General features: G+C 44.8%; 1 protein-coding gene across 1 annotated transcript in view; it reads right to left on the reverse strand.

The window, feature by feature from the left end:
* Nucleotides 1-11,271: 11,271 nt before the first annotated feature.
* The window catches only part of yipf7 (Yip1 domain family member 7), a 55,962-nt gene continuing 45,042 nt past the window's right edge, over nucleotides 11,272-22,191 (reverse strand). The window contains exon 6 of the mRNA XM_033027949.1: nucleotides 11,272-11,544. Coding sequence (XP_032883840.1) covers nucleotides 11,382-11,544 — 163 coding nt within the window. The 3' untranslated portion in view covers nucleotides 11,272-11,381. The remainder of the gene's footprint in view (nucleotides 11,545-22,191) is intronic.

Here is a 22,191-nt window from a genome sequence, read left to right on the forward strand (position 1 = left end):
GTACCTGTATGCTTACTGCCTGCTGTACCTGTATGCTTACTGCCTGCTGTACCTGTATGCTTACTGCCTGCTGTACCTGTATGCTTACTAGGACACCCAGGTTTCGTTGTACGTCCCCTTTTCCTAACCTGACACCATTCAGATAATCATAATAATAATAATAATAATAGAATATCAGTCTGAAGGATCTCGACCCGAAATGTCGCCCATTCCTTTTTTCCAGATATGCTGCCTCACCCGCTGAGCTACTCCAGCATTTTGTGTCTACCAGTCAGATAATAATCTGCCTTCCCGTTCTTGCCTCCGAAGTGGATAACCTCACATTTATCCACATTATACTGCATCTGTCATGCTTCTGCCCACTCACCCAACCTGTCCAAGTCACTCTGCATCCTCATGGCATCCTCTTCACAATTCACACTGCCACCCAGCTTTGTGTCATCTGCAAATTTGCCAATGTTACTTTTAATTCCTTCATCTAAATGACTAATGTATATTCTAAATAGCTGCTATCCCAGCACCGAGCCTTGCGGTACCCTACTAGTCACTGCCTGCCATTCTGACAGGGACCCGCTAGTCCCTACTCTTTGTTTCCTGTCTGCCAAACAATTTTCTATCCATCAATACCCTACCCCCAATACCATGTGCTCTAATTTTGCCCATAATCTGCTGTTTGGGACCTTATCAAAGGCTTTTTGAAAGTCCAGATACATTACATCCACTGGCTCCCCCTTGTCCATTTTACTTGTTACATCCTCAACAAAATTCCAGAAGATTAGTCAAGCATGATTGCCCCTTCGTAAATCCATGCTGACTTGGACCGATCCTGTTACTGCTATCCAAATGCACTGCTATTACATCTTTGATAATCAACTCCAGCATCTTCCCCACCACTGATGTCAGGCTAACTGGTCTATAATTCCCTGCTTTCTCTCTCCCTCCTTTCTTGAAAAGTGGGATAACATTAGCTACCCTCCAATCCACAGGAACTGCTCCAGAACTTATACAACATTGGAAAATGATCACCAATGCATCCACAATTTCTCAAGCCACCTCCTTGAGTATCCTGGGATGCAGACCATCAGGCCCTGGGGATTTATCAGTCTTCAGTCCCATCAGTCCACCCAACACCATTTCCTTACTAATGTGAATTTCCTTCCATTCCACTGTCACCCTAGGTCCTCTGGCCACTAGTACATCTGGGAGATTGTTTGTGTCTTCCTTAGTGAAGATGGAACCAAACTTCCTGGTCAACTCGTCTGCCATTTCCTTGTTCCCCATTCACCTGTTTCTGTCTTCAAGGGACCCACATTTGTCTTAACTAATTTTTTCCTCTTCACATACCTAAAGAAGCTTTTACTATCCTCCTTTATATTCTTGGCCAGCTTACCTTCATAACTCATCTTTTCTATATATATATAGGCAGAGGAGATGATGGCATCATGAGGAGATCACGGCAACATGTTCGGCACGGATATTGTGAGCCAAAGGGCCTGTTGTTGTGCTATACTGTTCAAAGTCCTATGTGAGCATGTTGGTGTCCTGGCCCCATAGCAGAAGCATCCACGTCACGGGGCTGGAACTAGAAGTATCCTGAGCTAATTCTGCTACCACCATGATCTATTGCAACAAGTGATGACTCCCACTGATTGTCGCCGGAAGCTTGTGTCCTTTTCAGGACGGATGATGACAGCGATGTCAACATTTGAAACGTGGAATATGGACATGAAAGATGAAGATGATGGTGCCCTCAACCTGAAGTGAGTTTCTGTCTAAAATGAAGTGTGGCAGCCACACAAATTAATGCTATCACAGAGTTATGTACACATCTGCAACAGACTGGTTGGAAGATCAAGGTCCGGTATGTTTCTCCTTCTTGGAGTTATATCCTTCATTGTTTAACCATTTAATTTACAGGCAATGCGACTGATCCAGAGTTGGAGATAGATATTGAAGTCTATGTCCTTACTACTCACAATGTAGAAGTACTGGTACATGAACAATGTGAGGATAAAGCTCATCAGCTTGTCAAGATGTCAGACTCCATGAGACCTGGAGTCAATGTAGAATACTCTCAGGGTCTCTTTTTCCCATCATTTTATTTAGTTTGACTTGTCACTGGGGTAGGATGCACTTAGAATTGCACTGGGGGTGTCAGGGACATTAACTAAAAGGTTTTATTCGATTAGTATGACTATGTCAATCATTATTTCATTTGTCTATGAGAGTTGTAGTTTAGACAAATGTCAAGATTTTGTTTTCAGTGTTTTCAGGGCGGGAGATTTAAAAGCTAATCAGGGACAGCCTGAAACACTTAACTTCAAGGTCGGCAGAGGAGCAGCAGTTCGCGGAGCGAGAGCGGGGATTGGCTGGGACATCTAAATTAGTTGGTAGACAAAAGTGCTGGAGAAACTCAGCGGGTGCAGCAGCATCTATGGAGCGAAGGAAATAGGCAACTTTTCGGAAAGCCTTTCTTCTCCCCGCCTGTGCAATGTGGGAAATCAGGGAAGCTTCTTTCCAGTGTCCCTGATGACTATGTGTGCGGAAAATGTGTCCAGCTGCAGCTCCTTCAAGCCGCATGGCGGCGCTGCAGCTTTGCATGGATACACTTTGGAGCATCAGCGATGCTGAGGGTGTCGTGCATAGCAAGTTAAGTCCATTGGTCACAACGCAGATTGCTCAGGCAGAGAGGGAATAGGTGGCCACCAGTCTGTCCAAGAGAAGGCAGGTAGTGCAGGAGTCCCATGCGACAATCTCCCCCCAAAACAGATATACCCTTTTGGATACTGTTGGGGGAGATGGCTTATCAGGGGGCGGAAGCAGCAGCCAAGTTCATGGCACCATGGAGGGCTCTGCTGCACTGGTGAGCAGAAAAATAGTGGGAAAGCTGTAGTGATAGGGGATTCCATTGTAAAGGGAATTGAGAGGCGTTTCTGCGATCGCAGAAAGAGACTCAAGATTGGTATGTTGTCTCCCTGGTGCAAGGGTCAAGGATGCCTCTGTGCGGCTGCAGGGCATTCTGGAGGGGGAGCCAGTTGTTGTGTGGTTGGCTGTTGTGGTAGTTGTTGTGGTGCACGTAGGTACCAACGACATAGGTAGAAAATGGGATGAGGTCCTACAAAGCGAATATAGGGAGTTAGATGGCAAATTAAAAAGTAGGACCTCAAAGGTAATAATCTTTGGATTACTACCAGTGCCACGCGCTAGTAAGAGTAGAAATGACAGGATATTTTCAATGGATACGTGGCTTGAGAGATGGTGCAAGGGGGAGGGGTTCATATTCTTGGGGCATTGGAACTGGTTCTGGGAGAGGTGGGACCAGTAACCAGAAGGTCTTCCCCTGGACTGGACTGGAACCGATGTCCGCGGGGGAATGTTTGTTAGTACTGTTGGGAAGAATTTAAACTAACATGGCAGGGAGTGGGAACCAATACAGGGAGACAGAGAGCTGTAAAATGAGGGCAAAAGCAAAAGGGAGAGAAGTAAATGTGGAAGGCAGAGAGATCAGTGGCAACAATCAAAAAGGCCCAAATTACAACATTCTATAAGGGCTCAGAATGTTAAAACAAACCTGAAAGCTTTGTGCCTTAATGCAAGGAGCTTTCGTAATAAGGTGGATGAATTGAATACGCAGTTAGTAGTTAAGGGATATGTTATAGTTGGGATTACGGAGACATGGCCCAGGGGGGGAGCTAAACATGCAATATTCAGGAAGAATAGATAGAAAGGAAGAGGTGGTGGGTGGCATTTCAAGTTCAAGTTCAAGTGAGTTTATTGTCATGTGTCCCTGTATAGGACAATGAAACTCTTGCTTTGCTTAAGCACACAGAAAATAGTAGGCATTTACTACAAAACAGATAAATGTGTCCATATACCATGAAGTGGCGGCGCTGTTAACAGCTGCGGCTCGCCTGCAGTCCGTCTGTCTTTACTTTTTTCTGTTGTTTTTTTTGTCTTGTTTTGGTTAAGTTTTAGTTTGTTGGGTTGTGTTAGAGGGGGGGGGTGGGGGGGAAACATGTTATCTGTCTCTTCCTTCGGGGGAATGCGACTTTTTCGTGTCGTATCCCCCCTTCTCTGCCTCCGTCTGCGCTGAGGCCTATTGGCGGAGCTGGCGGCCTCCAGCCTGCGACTGACCCCGAGGCTCCGGAGGCAGAGTCAGCCAGGACTTACCATCGCGAGGCTGGCCGTCTTCGGGGCTGAGGCAGCGGTGGCCCGACTTGTTGGTGCGGCGTTCTGGCTTTCGGCGGTGGCCTGGAGCTGATGTGGCGGGGCTCGGAGCTGAGACTGCAGGACCCGGAGCTGGGGCATCGGCCCGGAGCGGAGACTGCGGGACCCGGAGCTGGGGCGGCTGCCCGGAGCTGGTGCGGCGGCTCGGAGCGGAGACTGCGGGACCCAGAGCTGGGGCGGAGGCCCGGAGCGGAGACTGCGGGACCCGGAGCTGGGGCGGCTGCCCGGAGCTGGGGCGGCGGCTCGGAGCGGAGACTGCGGGACCCGGAGCTGGGGCGGCTGCCCGGAGCTGATGCTGTGGCGGGCCGTCTCGGAGCGGAGACGGCGTTCCGGCTTTCGGCGGCGGCGACATCACCACGGAGGTCCGCTGGACTGGAGGGCGGCATCTCCGTCTTGGATCGATCGCCTCAGCGCAGAGGGAGAACAAGGAGGGAAGAGACGGAGACTAAGACTTTGCCTCCATCACAGTGAGGATGTGCTTGGTGAACTCACTGTGGTGGATGTTTAATTTGTGTTTATTGTATGTTTTGTCTTTATTGGTTCTGTGTATGACTGCAGGCAACATAATTTCGTTCAGACCGAAAGGTCTGAATGACAATAAATGAATCTAATTCTAAATATATACACACATGAATAAATAACATTTTTGGTTAAAGAGGAGATTAATGCAATGGTAAGAAGAGACATTAGCTTAGATGCTGTAGAATTTGTATCGGTAGAACTGCGAAATAGCCAACGGCAGAAAACGCTTGTTGGAGTGGTATACAGACCAACAAACAGCAGTAGTGAGGTTGGGGATAGCATCAAACAGGAAATTGGGGATGCGTGTAGCAAAAGTACAGCAGTTATCATGCGACTTTAATCTACATATAGATCGGGGTAACCAAATTGATAACAACACTGAGGAGGAGAATTTCCTGGAGTGCATACGGGATGGTTATCTAAGCCAATATGTAGAGGAACGAACTAGAGAGCAGGCCATCCTAGACTGGGTATTATGTAATGTGGAAGGATTAGTTAAGGGGCTGTCCCACTTGGGCGACCTAATTGGCGAGTTTAGAAGAGTTTGAAAAAATGACATGTTGAAGACCTCCTTTGACTATGCAGAAGACCTCCTTCGACCTCCTTCTACTATATTGAAGACCAGCTTCGACTAGCTACGACTAACTTCGAGAAAATTGGACACCGAATAGTGTAGAGTGAAGACGACCTCCTTCGATCTCCTTCGACCTCCCTTTGACTATGAAGAAGATTATCTATGACTACCTTCGACTGACTACCCTCGATTACCTACGACTAACATGCTGACCTACTATGACCTACTATGACTAAACCTACGAGTAAAAAAAGTATCTATTTTTTCCATGGCATTTTTAACATATTGAAAAAAACGCCGCGACCTCTGACCTTGTGTCGACCATGCTGTGAGTATGAGTCGAGGGCAAACTCGCCAGAACTCGCGGATTAGGTCGCCCAAGTGGAACAGGCCCATTAGCAATCTTGTTGTGCAAAGCCCCTTGGACAACAGTGTAGAATTCTGCATTAAGATGGAGAGTGACACGGTTAATTCAGAGACTACGGTGCTGAACTTAAAGAAAAGTAACTTTGATGGCATGACGGGAATTGACTAGGATAGAGACTGGCAAATGATACTTGAAGGGTTGATGTTGGATATGCAATGGCAAAGATTTAAAGATCACATGGATGAATTACAACAATTGTTCATCCCTGTCTGACGTAAAAATAAAACAGGGAAGGTGGCTCTACCCTGGGTAACGACGGAAATTAGAAATAGTGTTAAAACCAAGGAAGAGGCAAAACAATTGACCAGAGGAAATAGCTTTCCGGAGGACTGGGAGAAATTTAGAATCCAACAGAGGAGGACCAAGGCTTTAATTAAGAGGGGAAAATAGAGTATGAAACAAAGCTTGTGGGGAATATAAAAACGGACTTTAAATGTTTCTATCGATCTGTGAAGAGGAACAGATTAGTAAAGACAAATGTAGGTAGGTCCCTTACATTCAGAAACCGGTGAATTTATAATGGAGAAACAAGGAAATGGCAGACCAGTACTTTGGTTCTGTCTTCACCAAGGAAGACACAAATAATTTCCCAGAAATACGAGGGAATGAAGATCTAGTGGGAGATCCCTAGGGCCTGATGGTCGGCATCCCAGAGTACTCAAGGAGGTGGTCCTAGAAATCGTGGATGCATAGATGACCGTTTTCCAATGTTCTATAGACTCTGGATTAGTTCCTGTGGACTGGTGGGTAGCAAATGTAACCCCACTTTTTAAGAAAGGAGGGAGAGAGAAAACAGAGAATTATAGACCAGTTATCCTGACATCGGTAGTGGGGAAGATGCTTGAGTCGATTATTAAAGATGTAATAGCAGCGCATTTGGAAAGCAATGACAGGATCAGTCAAAGTCAGCATGGATTCAAGAAGGGGAATTCCTGCTTGACTAATCTTCTGGAATTTTTTGAGTATGCAACAAGTAGAATGGATAAGGGAGAGTAGTGGATGTGGTGTATCTGGAATTTCAAAAAGCCTTTGACAAGATCCCATGCAAGAGATTAGTGTGTAAAATTAGAGCACATGGTATTGTACCATGTGTGTTGATATGGATAGAGAACTGTTTGGCGGACAGGAAACAAAGAGTAGGAATTGCTGTGAGGCTCAGTGCTGGAATTTACAATATATATTAACAATTTAGACAAAGGAATTAAATGTAACATCTCCAAGTTTGCGTATAACACAAAGCTGGGTGGCAGTGTGAGTTGCGTGGAGGATGCTATGAGGATGATGGGTGACTTGGATAGGTTGGGTGAGTGGGCAGATACATGGCAGATGCAGTATAATGTGAATAAATGTGACGTTATTTACTTTGCTGGCAAGAACAGGAAGGCAAGAATTATCAAGTAATTTTATTGTTTGCAGTGTAACATTGCAAAGGCATCTGATGAATTAAGGTTGGGTGAAATATCAGAGGTGCATACCATTAAAATGCCAGTTGCTTTCAGCAACTAATCTGGGCAAGGTGGAGGGTGGGAGTGGGGATGGGTGGTGAAATATCTTGAGAAGAAGATTTCAAGAAAGGATCTCCAAAATACTTAAGAAATTGTAATGAAGGTATGGACAGAGAAGCAGTCTACTGGATGCTAGTTCAGTCCCATAGAGTCATAGAATCATATAGCATGGTAGCAAGCCTTTCGGCCCAACTTGCCCATGCCAATCAAGATGCCAAGATGACTAGTGTAGATATCTATACAAATCCTACCTGTCCGTGTTTGGCACATATCCCTCTAAACCTTTCCTATCCATGTACCATGTCCATGGGCGGCATGGCTGCATAGCGGTCGAGTTGCTGCCTTACAGTGCCAGAGACCTGGTTTGTTCCTGACTATGGGGAGACTCTGTACGGACTTTGTAGGTTCTCCCCGTAACCTGCGCGGGTTTTCCCCAGGATCCCTGCCCATATGTCTTTTAAATATTGCTGTAGTTCTTGCCTAAACTACCTCCTCTGTCAGCTCATTGAATATACCCACCACCCTCTATTTTTCCACCAATGGAGTGTAATGCAGGAGAGACATTGGCGCAAGATCACACGCTTGGGAATGTTGACTGCTGCAAATTGTAGATTAGAATGAGGAGCGTTAAATGCCAATGTAACAATCGCATTAAACATTCATTGAAAAATTAGCCTGCTGCTGACAGGATGGCTAATGAGCACTCATGGCATTGTTTCCACAATGAATATAATATTTGAATCCTCTAATGTAAAATTAAACAGCATTAAATCAAATGACGTGGGTTTACTGTCAATTTTATGACCTGTAGCTTCTGGCTTATGACCCATAGCTTCAACAGCTGAAAGAGGAGGAAGGTCATGCAGCCACATTCCTCTCAGTATATTATTGACATAAATGTAAAGATTATTTCAGATTCTATTTTGACATTACAGTAAAGCTCAATATTCTGGCTGCCTTGGGACTTTGGTGATGTCGTATTAGCAGATTTTCTAGACTATCACATGTTTTTCCTAATTAATGCCAAAAGCATTTCAGTTCTCCATTTTTTAACTGTGGGGTGATAGATGTGCCTAAATTACTAAGTGCATGAAAAAGACTCTGTGATCGTTTCGCTGAAAAGGCTCGACGATCATTTTACTGAAAAGGCTCCGCGATCATTTCGTTGAACACCTCGGTCCGCCTAAACCTACCTGATCTCCTGGTTGCTCAACACTTTAACTCCCCCCCCATTCCCACACTGACCTTTCTGTCCTGGGCCTCCTCCATTGTCAGAGGAGGCCCAGGAAAATTTCCAGCGTAAATTGGAGGAACAGCACCTCATATTTTGCTTGGGTAGCTTACACCCCAGCGGTATGAACATTGACCTCTAACTTCAAGTAGCCCTTGCTATCCCACTCTCTCTCCATCCCCTCCCCCTTCCCAGTTCTGTGACCCGTCTTCCCATCTCTGACTACATTTTATCTCTGTACTCCTCCCCCCCGACATCAGTCTGAAGAAGGGTCTCAACCCGATATGTCACCCATTCCTTCTCTCCAGAGATGCTGCCTGTCCCACTGAGTTACTCCAGCATTTTGTGTCTATCAGGCCTAAATTACTACTGTCTTGACATCCAGCATCATGAAATGCTTTGAGAGGCAAGTTAAGGAATACATTACATCCAGTCTACCAAGCAGCCTTGACCCACGATGGTTCGCCTACTGCCATAACAGGTCCATGGACGATGCCATCTACACTCATCCCTGCAACACCAAGATAAGAGAGACACCGACACCGGACTCCTATTCGTAAATGACAGCTCTGCCTTTGACACCATTATTCTAACTGAGCTCATCACCAAACTCATGAAGTCAGCACTCATCTCTGCAACTGGATCCTCAAATTCCTGACCAACAGACCCTAATCAGTGAGGATAGGGGACAAATCATCCTCTACGATAATCCTCAATACTGGCACTTCACAAGGATACATGCGTTCTCAGCCCCTTTCTTTACTCCTCGTACTCCCATGTACAAATCTAATTCAATTAAAAAAATTCACAGAAGACACCACCATTGTGGAAACGAGGCCGCAACGACAATAAACTGAAAGAGCCCAAAGACGAAACGCCTATTAACCGAAAGGATGGGACACTTAACTGCAAACTAACCGAAAGGGCGGGACGCAAACATCACAAGGAACCAAAAAGCTGCATCGCCTAAAAGCAAACTTACTGAATGGCCGCTCTGTCGAAACACCACCTACCCAAAAGGCGGCGTCGCCTACAGGCCAAAGGACCGACTGCCGCTCAACAGAAACGTCCAATAACGGACATGACGTTGCCGGTGGACGGGACTTGTCAGCGATTGGTCCAGACCCCCGCGTCCATCACATCACTGTGAAGGCATGAACATTGTCCCAAACCTCCGCTCCACCCGACCCGCAGCCCGCGGAGGGTGGCCGTGGGAGAGTGGCGGCTGTCCCGAGTGATGCGCACCTTCGGCCGCTTTCAACTTGGTGCTTGGGTTCAGATTGCCCAGTCACCTATGGCTTGTGTGGGAAAATGATCCCCACGCTCCCATCTCCCCCCTTCTCTCTCCCCTCTTCTCTCTTTCCCCCTCTCACTCCCTTCTCTCTCTCCCTTCTCTCCCCTCTTCTCTCTCTCCTCTCTCTCCACATTTCTCCCTCTTCTCCTCTCTCTTCCCCTCTTTGCTTCGGCCTCTTGTCTGTCGACGCCACGTCCGCACACGCTTGACACCATTACTAAACAAGAACCTATCAATCTCCACCTTAAAAATATCCATGGATGGTCTCCACAGCCTTTAGTGGCAATGAATTCCACAATTTCACCACGTTCTGACTAAAGAAATTCCTTATCATCTCCTTTAGAAACATAGAAAATAGGTGCAGGAGGAGGCCATTCGGCCCTTCAAGCCAGCATCGCCATTCATTGTGATCATGGCTGATCGTCCCCTGTCAATAACCCGTGCCTGCCTTCTCCCCATGTCCCTTGACTCCACTAACCCCTAGAGCTCTATCTAACTCTCTCTTAAACTCTCTTTCTCCAGGTACGTCTTTTTATTCTGAGGTTATGGCCTCTGATCCTAGAATCTCCCGCCCCCAATGTGACCACTTCAGAATTGAATAAATCTTCTGAAACAGGCTTAACAATCTGATTGTTGACTAAAACATACGCACAGTATTTGCTTTTCTAACCAGCCAATCTACTCATAGTTAGTTCATTACCAGGATCTGACTGGTATCAAATAACCTCGCATCAGGAAAAGGGTTTCAGGTTGGGACCTGTCTGAAGAAGGGTCCCGACCTGAAATATCATCTATACTTTGCTGCCAGACTCACTGATTATTCACTGATGACTCACTGTGTATCTTTTTGTAAACTAGCAACTGCAGTTCCTTGTTTGGACATGAGGGAATGGGATATGCTGGATGGGCAGGTAGCAGGAAACTTCCCAGTGCCATCTGCTGGTAAGTTTGACTAATTAAAATAAATATACCAGACTCCAATTTCATTTCAGGAGAAAGTTTATGTCAAACTATGCCTAAATTGCCCAAATTAAAGTGACCGAATAGAAAAGAAAGTGCTCGCTCCACATCTGGCAAAGAAAAATGTGACCACTTCAGATTTTGTTTTGAGATACAACATGGAAACAGGGCGTTTATTCCCTCTGAAACTGCACCAACCAGCCGTCCCCGTACACTAGCACTATCCAAACACACATTAGGGTCAATTAATGATTTTTACCGAATCGAATCCTGCAAACTTGTATGTCTTTGGAGGGTGAGAGGAAACTGGAGCACCCGGAGAATATCCATGCGGTCACGGGAAGAACGTACAAACTCCTTGCATACAGCACATGTAGTCAGGAACAAACCTGTGACCCAGGCACTGTAAGGCAGCAACTCTACCGCTGTGCCACCATGCCACCCTCTTCTTGTACAGTGTTGTGGAAATCATTAATGATGAGTGTAAGTTCATGTAAAAGTTCGTAAAATATAAATCACAATACACAACAGTTAAATCTGACTAATCTTTTATTGTTTATTGCATCCTAAAATTATAAAGAAAAATGTAAGCTCCAATGAAAATAAATTTAAGATGCACATTTAATGTTGCAAGCAAAGACTTAGAAAATTGTCAGAAGTGTAAAGATCCCGAAGAGTAAGGCACAAGGATAAGCGACAAGAAGCTGTTGTCCTTCCATTGCCAAAGTAGAAGTGAACATTTTTGAGGCTGACAGACTGCACCATCCAATGACAATCAAAGCGAGCAGAACTCCAAACACTCCCCTAGGATTGACAAAACAAAATACATTATCCTGGCAAAGATTACCAGCAATGAAATGTCAGACACAAAGTGCGGTGTAACTCAGTGGGTCAGGCAAGTACCCGCCGAGTTATTCCAGCACTTTGTGTCTACCTTTGGTATAAACCAGCATCTGAAATTCTTTGTTTCTACAATGCAATGTCAGATATTTAAAAAAATATTTGTGATTTCCTTGAAGTTTATCTACAGTTCATCTGAAAGGGATTTGCAGACTAGTATCAAAATTATATGGGAGGGATGACCAAGATAGTGAGTCTTGTTTTTAGTCTTTAGTCTATAGTGTAGAGATTAGAAAATAAGTTAACTCAATAGGAGTGTTTTGTCAATTGATAACACTTGATTAGGAGTTTCATCTTGAAACTGAAGAGATGTTAACATCTATCACAATAGATAGAAACAACAATTTCCTTGTTATACATTTCTGAACACCTCTATTAAAATTATATATATTAGCATTAATATAGCAAGATGACAGAGAATGATTTGGAGGCAGATGACTTATTCAAATCATTGAAGCTTATTCATCGTTATCCTCAAATAACATAGTTATGGGCCTGTCCCACTTAGGCTACTGTTTAGGCGACTGCAGAAGACTTTGCAGCTGCCACATAGAAACATAGAAACATAGAAAATAGGTGCAGGAGTAGGTCATTCGGCCCTTCGAGCCTGCATTGCCATTCAATATGATCATGTCTGATCATCCAACTCAGTATCCTGTACCTGCCTTCTCTCCATACCCCCTGATCCCTTTAGCCACAAGGGCCACATCTAACTCCCTCTTAAATATGGCCAATGAACTGGCCTCAACTACATTCTGTGGCAGAGAATTCCAGAAGGTAGTTGAGGCTAGTTAATTGGCTATATTTAAGAGGTAGTTAGATGTGGCCCTTGTGGCTAAAGGGATGTTCATGGGTGGATGCCGGGGAGTCGCCTTCATGGTCGTGAGGAGTTCCCACATTTTGGGAACTAGTCGCGGCCTCATTATGGTTGCCAAGAATTTTCCAACATGTTGAAAAATTAGCGGCGACTAGAATGAAGTCGCCATGGAGAGTAGCGAGAATTCCCGAGCCGTAGGTGGGTCGCAAGTGGGTTGCTAGGAGGTTGAAGCTTCTCGTAGGTTGGAGCCGGTGCTGACAGGTGAATTTCATTGGCTCATTGGGGGGAAAAAAGGTAAGTAGTAGATTTCAGAACCAAGGAACCGACCGGTAACGTTAAAATGTCCGCTGAACTTCACAGCCGTGTATCTCTGGCTTCTTAACAGTTGTCTCCGCTCCTTCTCCCCCACTCTCCCCCATCTTTTAAAGGACTTAAACTGTAGTGGCCTTTTGGCCTGTTTTGCATGTCATTGATGATGGCATGTGCCTTTAAATTTTGGACTGCCCGTTATATTGTGGGTGGGATTTATGACGTGTTTTTGGGTGTGTTTGGAGCTGAGATGCTGGCGCAGAAGTTTAGTTTTTAGATTAGTTTGGAGAGACGATGGGGAAGGTTAACCCTTCTACCATGCGGGATCGTGCGGCTCATGCGGGCCACATGCGGGCCACATGCGGGATCATGCGGGATCATGCAGGATCATGCTGGGCCACATGCGGGATCATGCAGGATCATGCGGGCCACATGCGGGATCATGCAGGATCATGCGGGCCACATGCGGGATCATGCGGGATCATGCAGGATCATGCAGGATCATGCGGGCCACATGCGGGATCATGCAGGATCATGCAGGATCATGCGGGCCACATGCGGGATCATGCAGGATCATGCGGGATCATGCGGGCCACATGCGGGATCATGCAGGATCATGCGGGCCACATGCGGGATCATGCGGGATCATGCGACTCATGCAGGATCATGCGGGATCATGCGGGCCACATGCAGGATCATGCGGGCCACATGCGGGATCATACGGATCATGCGGGCCACATGCGGGATCATGCGGCTCATGCGGGCCACATGCGGGATCATGCCAGAAGAAAGTGGTTCAAGGAGGAACTGAAGATAAAGTTCTCGGCCAGATAGAGGCCTTGAGGTCTATTGACAGCATCGAGACTTATCTGAAGACGTATCACTGGATTTGTGAGTACAAATCGATTATTACTCTTTGAATTTGAAATTACAGCTTTATTTTAAAAGACTTCTGTAACAGAGCCACCAGAAGGTGTTTTCTCCAGCTTGTCTGGGGAAAGCAGACCGACCATGGATTGTTTTGAATCGCTTGTGATAAGCACATTCCATTTGAATTAGAATCATCTTTTTGCGCCTGGAGTTAGAGAGATGTTTTCTACATTATCAGTATGTTTGGTTTTGAAAAAAAATGTTAACAAAACAGAGCCACAGCTACTAGCAGAGACTTTTGTTCGATTAATTTAAAGACTTGGCAATCTGCCAACTCTTTAAAATCATGGAATCAGAAGAAGAAGAAGAAAGAGCTACGCCAGATGAACCATGTGGTGGCGAAGAAAGACCCGGACAACTTAAAGAGACCCAAAGAAAGGATAACTCGATATGGGAAGAAGTTAACGAATCCATTGATAGCTACTGAGAACTCATGTATCGAGAAGAAACAGGTAATGCACATACTGCCTGCTTGAGATAAACCGAGAGAGAGAGAAACAAATTGTGGATACAGGTTAACAGATTAATTAATACACAGAAAAAATGAATGGAATCAGAACAGAACGAGATCAAGGTGATATCTAATATGAGCCACCTATGGAACCTCTGCCAGGAGGTTGGCAAGAAACAAGATCTACTGCTGTGTTCACAGCCGTTTCGGGAAGAAGCCAGAAGACACACCCAGTGGTGAGAAGACAAGTGGAAGATATTTAATGGTTTCATGGATAAGGCAGAGATGTGGTTATCTGAAATTATATCACAACTTACGAGCTTAGTAGCTGGAAGTGCGAAGCAACAAGGTGCCAGAATGGAAGATGAAAATTCAAGCAGTGAAGAGTCTGACAGTTCAGATGATGAGTCTCTTGCGAAAGTCAAAGCATAACAAGGTTTGTACAGTGCTGTACCACCTCCCAAAGTTCAGAATGGAAAAGCAGGCGTGACCGAGAAGAAACTAGCTGCAGGTGTGAGTAAAATGGAAATCAGTGACTTGTCAGATGACAACTCAGACAGTAGTGATGAAGAGGCAACCCTAAAACCTGCCACAACAATTGCACAGAGGAAAGCTGACCCCACGCTGGCCAAGGCAGCTGCTGCCACTCAGAAGCCTGCGGCCAAGAAGGACAGTGCCAGCTCGGACAGCGAGTCCGATTCTGAAAGTACCGAAGAATCTTCAAGCGATGAAGAGCTCAGTTGAAGACCCCCGTAGCCCAAATACGAATGGAAAAGGCCAAGCCTTCATTACTGCCTGCAAAGTCTGTGGCCAAAAAAGGTGACAGCAGCAGCAGCAGAGGCTGCAGTAACAGCTCAGATAGTTCAGGATATAAATCTGGTTCTTCAGCCAGTTCAGTTTCGAGAGCTTCTGCTCGATTGGGAGTTAAAGCTGAGCTAGCTGCGCTCTCAATAGAAGCGAATGCATGAAGAAGAAACATGAGATCGAGCGGGATCAATAAGCCATGAGGCGACATCAGGAAGAGATGATGCGACAGATGACACAAAGGCAACAAGAGATGATGCGACAAGAAGATGAGATGAGGTGACAAAAGGAACAACTGGAATTAGATACAAAGATGGTGGTGGTCAAACCAAAGAAGGAGATACTGGAATGTGAGGGGTCAAGACATAGCTCAAGATCGTCGAGGACGATGAGCTCTGGACCAAGAAGAAAAACTGTTCGAGGTGAATCAGCAGTTGGATCAATTCTACAATCGAGGTCCACCAGATTTCTAGGCTTGGAAAACCCATTGGAACAAAGGAAGATGGGTGAAATTTCATCTCAGCTAATGAGTGCTAGATTGAAACAAACCAGTATTGGAGCGTCTATCGATGCTCGAGACAAACCAATAGCTGACCACGCTTTTTCGAGGCCTGGTGCACAGGCTTGAGCAAGTAAGTTTGAATCACAAAGGCCTGTTTATGAACAGGTGGAGCCAAAACAGAGTTATCAGGATTGATTATTGGCACTGTTGAATAGGCAATCTGAACTCAACGAGATCATAGCTCGACAAAATACCTCTCTCATTCTACCACCAGTAGAAATTCCTACGTATGGTGGAGATCCTTTGCAGTATGAAACTTTCGTAAAGGCATTAGAAGAAATATTAGAAACAAATGTTAAGAATGAGAAGGAGCGCTTACGATTTCTAGCGAAGTACACGTGGAAGTGTGAAGGTACTTGTTAAAAGTTGTCAGAAGGAGCCAGGCGACCAGGGCTATAAAAAGGCGAGAAGATTACTTGAGGAACATTTTGATGATGAACAGAGGATTGCGAACGCATACATGGAGAAGGCCCATGCTTGGAAAGGAATCAAACCGGTAGATGGGGAGGCATTGAGTGATTATGCAATATTTCTGAGAGATTGTTGCAGCTCGATGAGAAATCTAGGCCACATAGAATAAATTAATCTTGTGAGTAACACTTGAATTATCTTGAGCAAGTCGCCCAGAAGACTGAGAGAAAAGTGGAGAGATGAAGCAGGCAAAATTAGAGATGAATGGAGACAAGTAGCCAGGCTACCAGACCTGGTGGAATTCTTGGACAGGGAAGTACGGTACATGTTAGAGCCACACTACGGGAATATTGAAGATTACAAACCGATGGCAACGAACAAAGGTTCTACTTTTTCCAAAACTGAAGAAAGTTCTGAATCTAAGAAGTAATTTTGCTATCACGACCGTACCTGTGGGAAAGACAGATGGAAGAAAAAGAAATGTGTCTACCAGCAAGCAAATAGCATTTTGTTTATTATGCGATGAAGTTGGTCACACCATAAGATGGTGTCGAAGATTCAAGATGAATGAATATGAAGACAAGATGGATTTCTTGAAAGAGAAGGGAATCTTTGGATGTTTGAAAAAGGGACATATGGTGAGAGACTGTAAGAGTCCTATAATTTGTTATAAGTGCAATCAATATCATCCTGAAGCACTTCACACTGAAGAAGAGCAACCAGAGCATTGGGAAGAAGAAGAAGAACTGGAACAAATGGATGATGAGTTACCAGAGCAAATAGAAGAAGATGAACCGGAGCAAATAGAACAGGGCGAGAAGCCAACTACTAGAAATGCTATCACCTCGCCTCTAGTAACTGCTCATATTGGGGCCGGGGTAGAAGCTTGTAATTTTTCCATCTTACCAGTACAGGTAAGGAACAGCAAGACAAATACAGCGTTGCAAACATATGCTTTCCTGGATCACGGTAGTTCGACTACCTTTTGCACAGAAAGCCTGACAAGAAGGCTGAATATCAGAGGAGAAGAGACTAAGATTCGATTACGTACCATTACTAATGATAATGAGAGCATGAGTCATTGCATTACGAGTATGGAGATATCCAGTTTGGATGAAGATAATTTCATATCGATATCTGAAGTGTTTACGCATGGAACTATGCCTGTTGGTCATCAAAATATACCAAGACATGAAGACGTAAACCAATGGTCTTACCTGAAGGATGTCAAGATATCTGAAATAAATTCTAGTGTTGATCTACATATCGGAATGAATGTTTTGAAGGCTTTGGAACCTATACAGATTGTTAGGAGCCAAGGCGATGGACCGTATGCTACGAAAACCCGACTTGGATGGATTATCTATGGCTCCTTGAAAAGGAACCACAAAATCGGAAATCAGAAGAACTGTCCTGCCATTGCTGTTAATCAAATGTCTACGGATGAATTAGAAAAGCCGGTGATGAAGCCATACAATCATGACTCTAATTAAAGTACCAGCAAGGAATCTGAAGAGATGTCGAAAGAAGAGTTCAAGTTCATGGATGTTATGAGCTACTCAGTGAAAACTGATGAACACTGCTGTGGGGACTTATCTTTCAAACAAGAAAGTGTGAATGTGCCGAATAATCGTTGTATGGCAGAGCAACGCACCCAGAATTTGAAACCCAAGTGTGGCGAGAATAGTAAATTTCATGAATTCAGAATCTCTTTGAAGAATAATTTCTACAAGGAAGATTGCTTAAAATCTATGTCTACTGAGCAGGAAGCAATTCTACCAGTAGAACATCTGACTTCTCTTTGCAATAATGGTGAATTTATACTTTCGAAGTGGAACAGCAACAATTGTGAAAGCATTCCACTAGATGACAGAGCCAAAGAAACCAGAGAGTTGGATTTGGACAAAGACGATCTACCAATGGAAAGAGCATTGGGAGTGACTATTGTGGTACAACTGAAATATGTTGACACAGAAGAAAATTCTGCGAATGAAGTTTCCAGAGAACTGACAGTGAACCGTTTCTTAAGCGAGAAGAAATGGATCAATGAACTAAAATCTCTCTGCAAGCCAGACAGAGAATGGCCAAAGCTTGAGCTGGGAATTGAAATTTCTGCTAATGACATTAAATCAAACTTAACGGTGAACTTTATTGTTAAAGATCCTGTTATTCTTTTGAAGGATTTTCATACTTCAACATTACTGTTACCACACATCCATGAGTTGATCGGACATGGAGGAAGACGTTTCATGCTATCAAAGCTTTGGACTATTATCTTTTGGATTATATACTGGGTATCATGCCTGATTTTAACTGTTGTACTGTTGTAATAAGATTAATAAGCAAGTTGTGCTTGCTTCTAGAAGGGGAAAGTGAAGATGGAAGAGTCGATGATGAATTTGGATTGCAGATATGTAGTGCATGCTATTTTTTCCTCGTTAGTATAGTGATTAGTATCCCTGCCTGTCACGCGGTAAACCGGGGTTCAATTTCCCGATTTTATTCCCTGACCTTTTGCTTTTGATATATATTAAGCCTTTATGGCCACTTTTTTAATGTTTATTAGTAATTGCCTCGTAATATACTCGGAACAATTAGGGGCGGGTATGTAGTGGCCATTTGGCCTGTTTTGCATGTCATTGATGATGGCATGTGTCTTTAAATTTTAGACTGCCCGTTATATTGTGGGTGGGATTTATGACGTGTTTTTGACCATGTTTGGAGCTTAGATGCTTGCGCAGTAGTTTAGTTTTTAGATTAGTTTGAAGAGACGATGGGGAAGGTTAACCCTTCTACCATGCGGATCATGCGGCTCATGCGGGATCATGCGGATCATGCGGGATCACGCGGATCATGCGGGCCACATGCGGGATCATGCGGGATCATGCGGGCCACATGCGGGATCATGCGGGATCATGCGGGCCACATGCAGGATCACGCGGGATCATGCGGCTCAAGCGGGATCATGCGGGATCATGCGGGATCATGCGGGATCATGCGGATCATGCGGGATCATGCGGATCATGCGGGATCATGCGGGCCACATGCCAGATCTTGCCAGTGTTACGGAGACACGAGGAGTTTTCTAATGTCTAAAGTAATGTTGGAGTTCGAAGAAAATTGTAGTAATGAGTCGGAAGAAATTTGGATGTATCTCACTGTTTTCTATCACCAATAAAGCATTTATTCATTAAAAGACTATTTTGAAGCCATATCTGTGAAGAAGCTCTAGAAGGTGTCTGTGAGTGAGCTCGCATGCGTTTGGAAGACACTCCCTTCAACCATTCTCATCCAAATAGCAGCTAGGGTGCTAATTACCTGAAAGATATGAAAATCTGCTGCTACATAAACTACACTGTGCTTTAGCCGTCTTAATTACAGCGCCAACCTTCCTGTTCATCGCAGTGTGTGTCTGTATCACCTTGGCTTTGCACCGTGGGAATTTTTTAGACAGCGCTCCCCCGCTTGCCCTGGCCCCCGTCTTTACGATGTGTGTGTGTGTATTCCACTCTGACAGTCGCCGTCCCAGTTCCCGGTGTTTCAGGCGACTGCCAGCAACCTGACAGTCGCCGGCCGTCCGCTGAAAAATCGCCTAAGTGGGACAGGCCCATTACTTGTTTTATTTTATGACTTTAAAAAAATATCATCATTACCCTGGTTATTAATTTCCCAAAAGGAGTATGTTGCCAACTTTTATTCTGTGCACGTTTTCACCCAGAGGGTTGAGAATCTGTGGAATTCTCTGCGACAGAAGGCAGTTGTGGCTAATTCACTGGATGTTTTCAAGAGAGAGTTCGATTTAGTTCTTAGGGCTAGCGGAATCTAGGGATATGGGGAGAAAGCAGGAACGGGGTACTGATTTTGGATGATCAGCCTTGATCATATTGAATGGCGGTGTTGGTTCGAAGGGTCGAATGACCTACTCCTGCATCTATTTTCTATGTTTCTATGCAAATATCGAAGGAGAGTTGGCATTGTGATAATTTTTTGCAGAAGTGTAACATTTTTCTTCTCTGGCTTCACACTCTTCATACCTACACCCTCCTATTTCACTGGGGACTTTTTGCATTCAGCAGTGAGCGGAGGCATTTGTTTATTGTTTCAATCAAACGCCTTGAGATGAATAGAAAGTGCGCCGATCCATTGCATTAACCCATCACTCCAAAATAATGCAGTTTTCAGGCCTTACCTGCGTCATATAGTATATTAGTAAAACATATTGCTGTCATCCAGCTCCTTCCTGCAGGGGTCACTGATCTTACATGTAAAATTACTTGAGTAATCATTAATAATTACATGACCTATGGATAATAGAAAAGGAACTAAGAAAATATCCACGGATGGAAATCCATTAGCCAAGAGAGGTGACAGCAAATATGTCATGTTTGGTTAGTGCTGTTGTGTAGGGTGACTGTGCAAATGCAGATAATGAAACAGAATCAATCTAATCACAAATATAATTTTCTGGTCATGTTTTTGGAATTAGACCTTCAGTCATGGCTGAATGTGCTCGAATGATGCCAGAAAATGAGGTTAACATGCCTTAAATTATATTAATTTTTTTTTATTTATCTTGAAGCTTGTCAAACAGAGGGAGACTAAAATTTTAATATCAGGTTTCTTGAATTATTTTGTTCTAATATTTCATTGTGGTGCTAGGTGGCACTACTTTATGCAAATAGTGATTTGGCACTGGTACCTACTCATAATTCTGCACGTGAGCTTAAATAAATGTCCTGAGCATCTTTAAAATATATATTTTTAAATAAGCACTTAAAATCAGCACTTTTTATGCCTTTCAGATATCCCAGAGAGCTTTACCTTGTTATAAAGTGGGCATCGTTTCACTATAAGGCTTCACAAACAAGGATTTTGTAACAACCTAGTTATCTGTTTCAGGGAACGGGGATTCCCCTCCGCCACCATAGATGAGGCTCGCACCAGGGTCTCATCCATACCCCGCAACACTGCTCTCTCTCCCCATCCCCGCACTCGCAATAAGGGCAGAGTCCCCCTAGTCCTCACCATTCACCCCACCAGCCGGCAAATACAACAAATAATCCTCCGCCATTTCCGCCACCTCCAACGTGTCCCCACCACTCGCCACATCTTCCCATCTCCCCCTATGTCTGCCTTCCGCAAAGACCGCTCCCTCCGCAACTCCCTTGTCAATTCTTCCCTTCCCTCCCGTACCACCCCCTCCCCAGGCACTTTCTGTTGCAACCGCAAGAAATGCAACACCTGTCCCTTCACCTCCCCCCTCGACTCCATTCAAGGACCCAAGCAGTCGTTCCAGGTGCGACAAAGGTTCACCTGTATCTCCTCCAACCTCATCTACTGCATCCGCTGCTCTAGATGTCAGCTGATTTACATCGGGGAGACTAAGCGGAGGTTGGGCGATCGGTTCGCCGAACACCTCCGCTCAGTCCGCAATAACCTACCTGAACTCCCGGTGGCTCAGCACTTCAACTCCCCCTCCCATTCCCAATCCGACCTCTCTGTCCTGGGTCTCCTCCATTGCCAGAGTGAGCAACACTGGAAATTGGAGGAACAGCACCTCATATCCCGCCTGGGTTGCTTGCATCCGGATGGCATGAACGTTGAATTCTCCCAGTTTTGCTAGCCCTTGCTGTCTCCTCCCCTTCCTTAACCCTCGAGCTGTCTCCTCCCATCCCCCCGCCCTCGGGCTCCTCCTCCTCCCTTTTTCCTTCCTTCTCCCCCCCCCACCCCCCCATCAGTCTGAAGAAGGATTTTGGCCCGAAACGTCGCTTATTTCCTTCGCTCCATAGATGCTGCTGCACCCGCTGAGTTTCTCCACCATTTTTGTGTACCTTCGATCTTCCAGCATCTGCAGTTCCTTCTTGAACACAACTATCTGTTTTTATGGTTCATGCAAGAAGATTTAAAGAGGATAAAATACATCAAGGAGACTATACAAATGTACGTTGAATTCAATTACAATTACAAGCTACACATATCACTGCTTTAACTGTAAAGACGGTTCAGACCTTGGACGAACAAAAAGGGAGGCACTAACAAGACAGGCAATTTGTTCCTCCTGCATTTGCAAATGAAAGTGTCATTGGAATGGGACAAACTGGATGTTCAGTATAGAATTGTTCCTTCAGAATGTTGAAAGGGACGGGGAAAGAGGGATGTTTTGGGTGGTGGTACAACATTGCAAGTATCAGAAATGATAAACAGTGATTCATTGAATAAACAAGCTGATGATGTGGAAGGAAAGAACAAGGGTAATCATATGGTACA

This window comes from Amblyraja radiata, chromosome 1, assembly GCF_010909765.2.
Source record: "Amblyraja radiata isolate CabotCenter1 chromosome 1, sAmbRad1.1.pri, whole genome shotgun sequence".
Lineage (NCBI taxonomy): Eukaryota > Metazoa > Chordata > Chondrichthyes > Rajiformes > Rajidae > Amblyraja > Amblyraja radiata.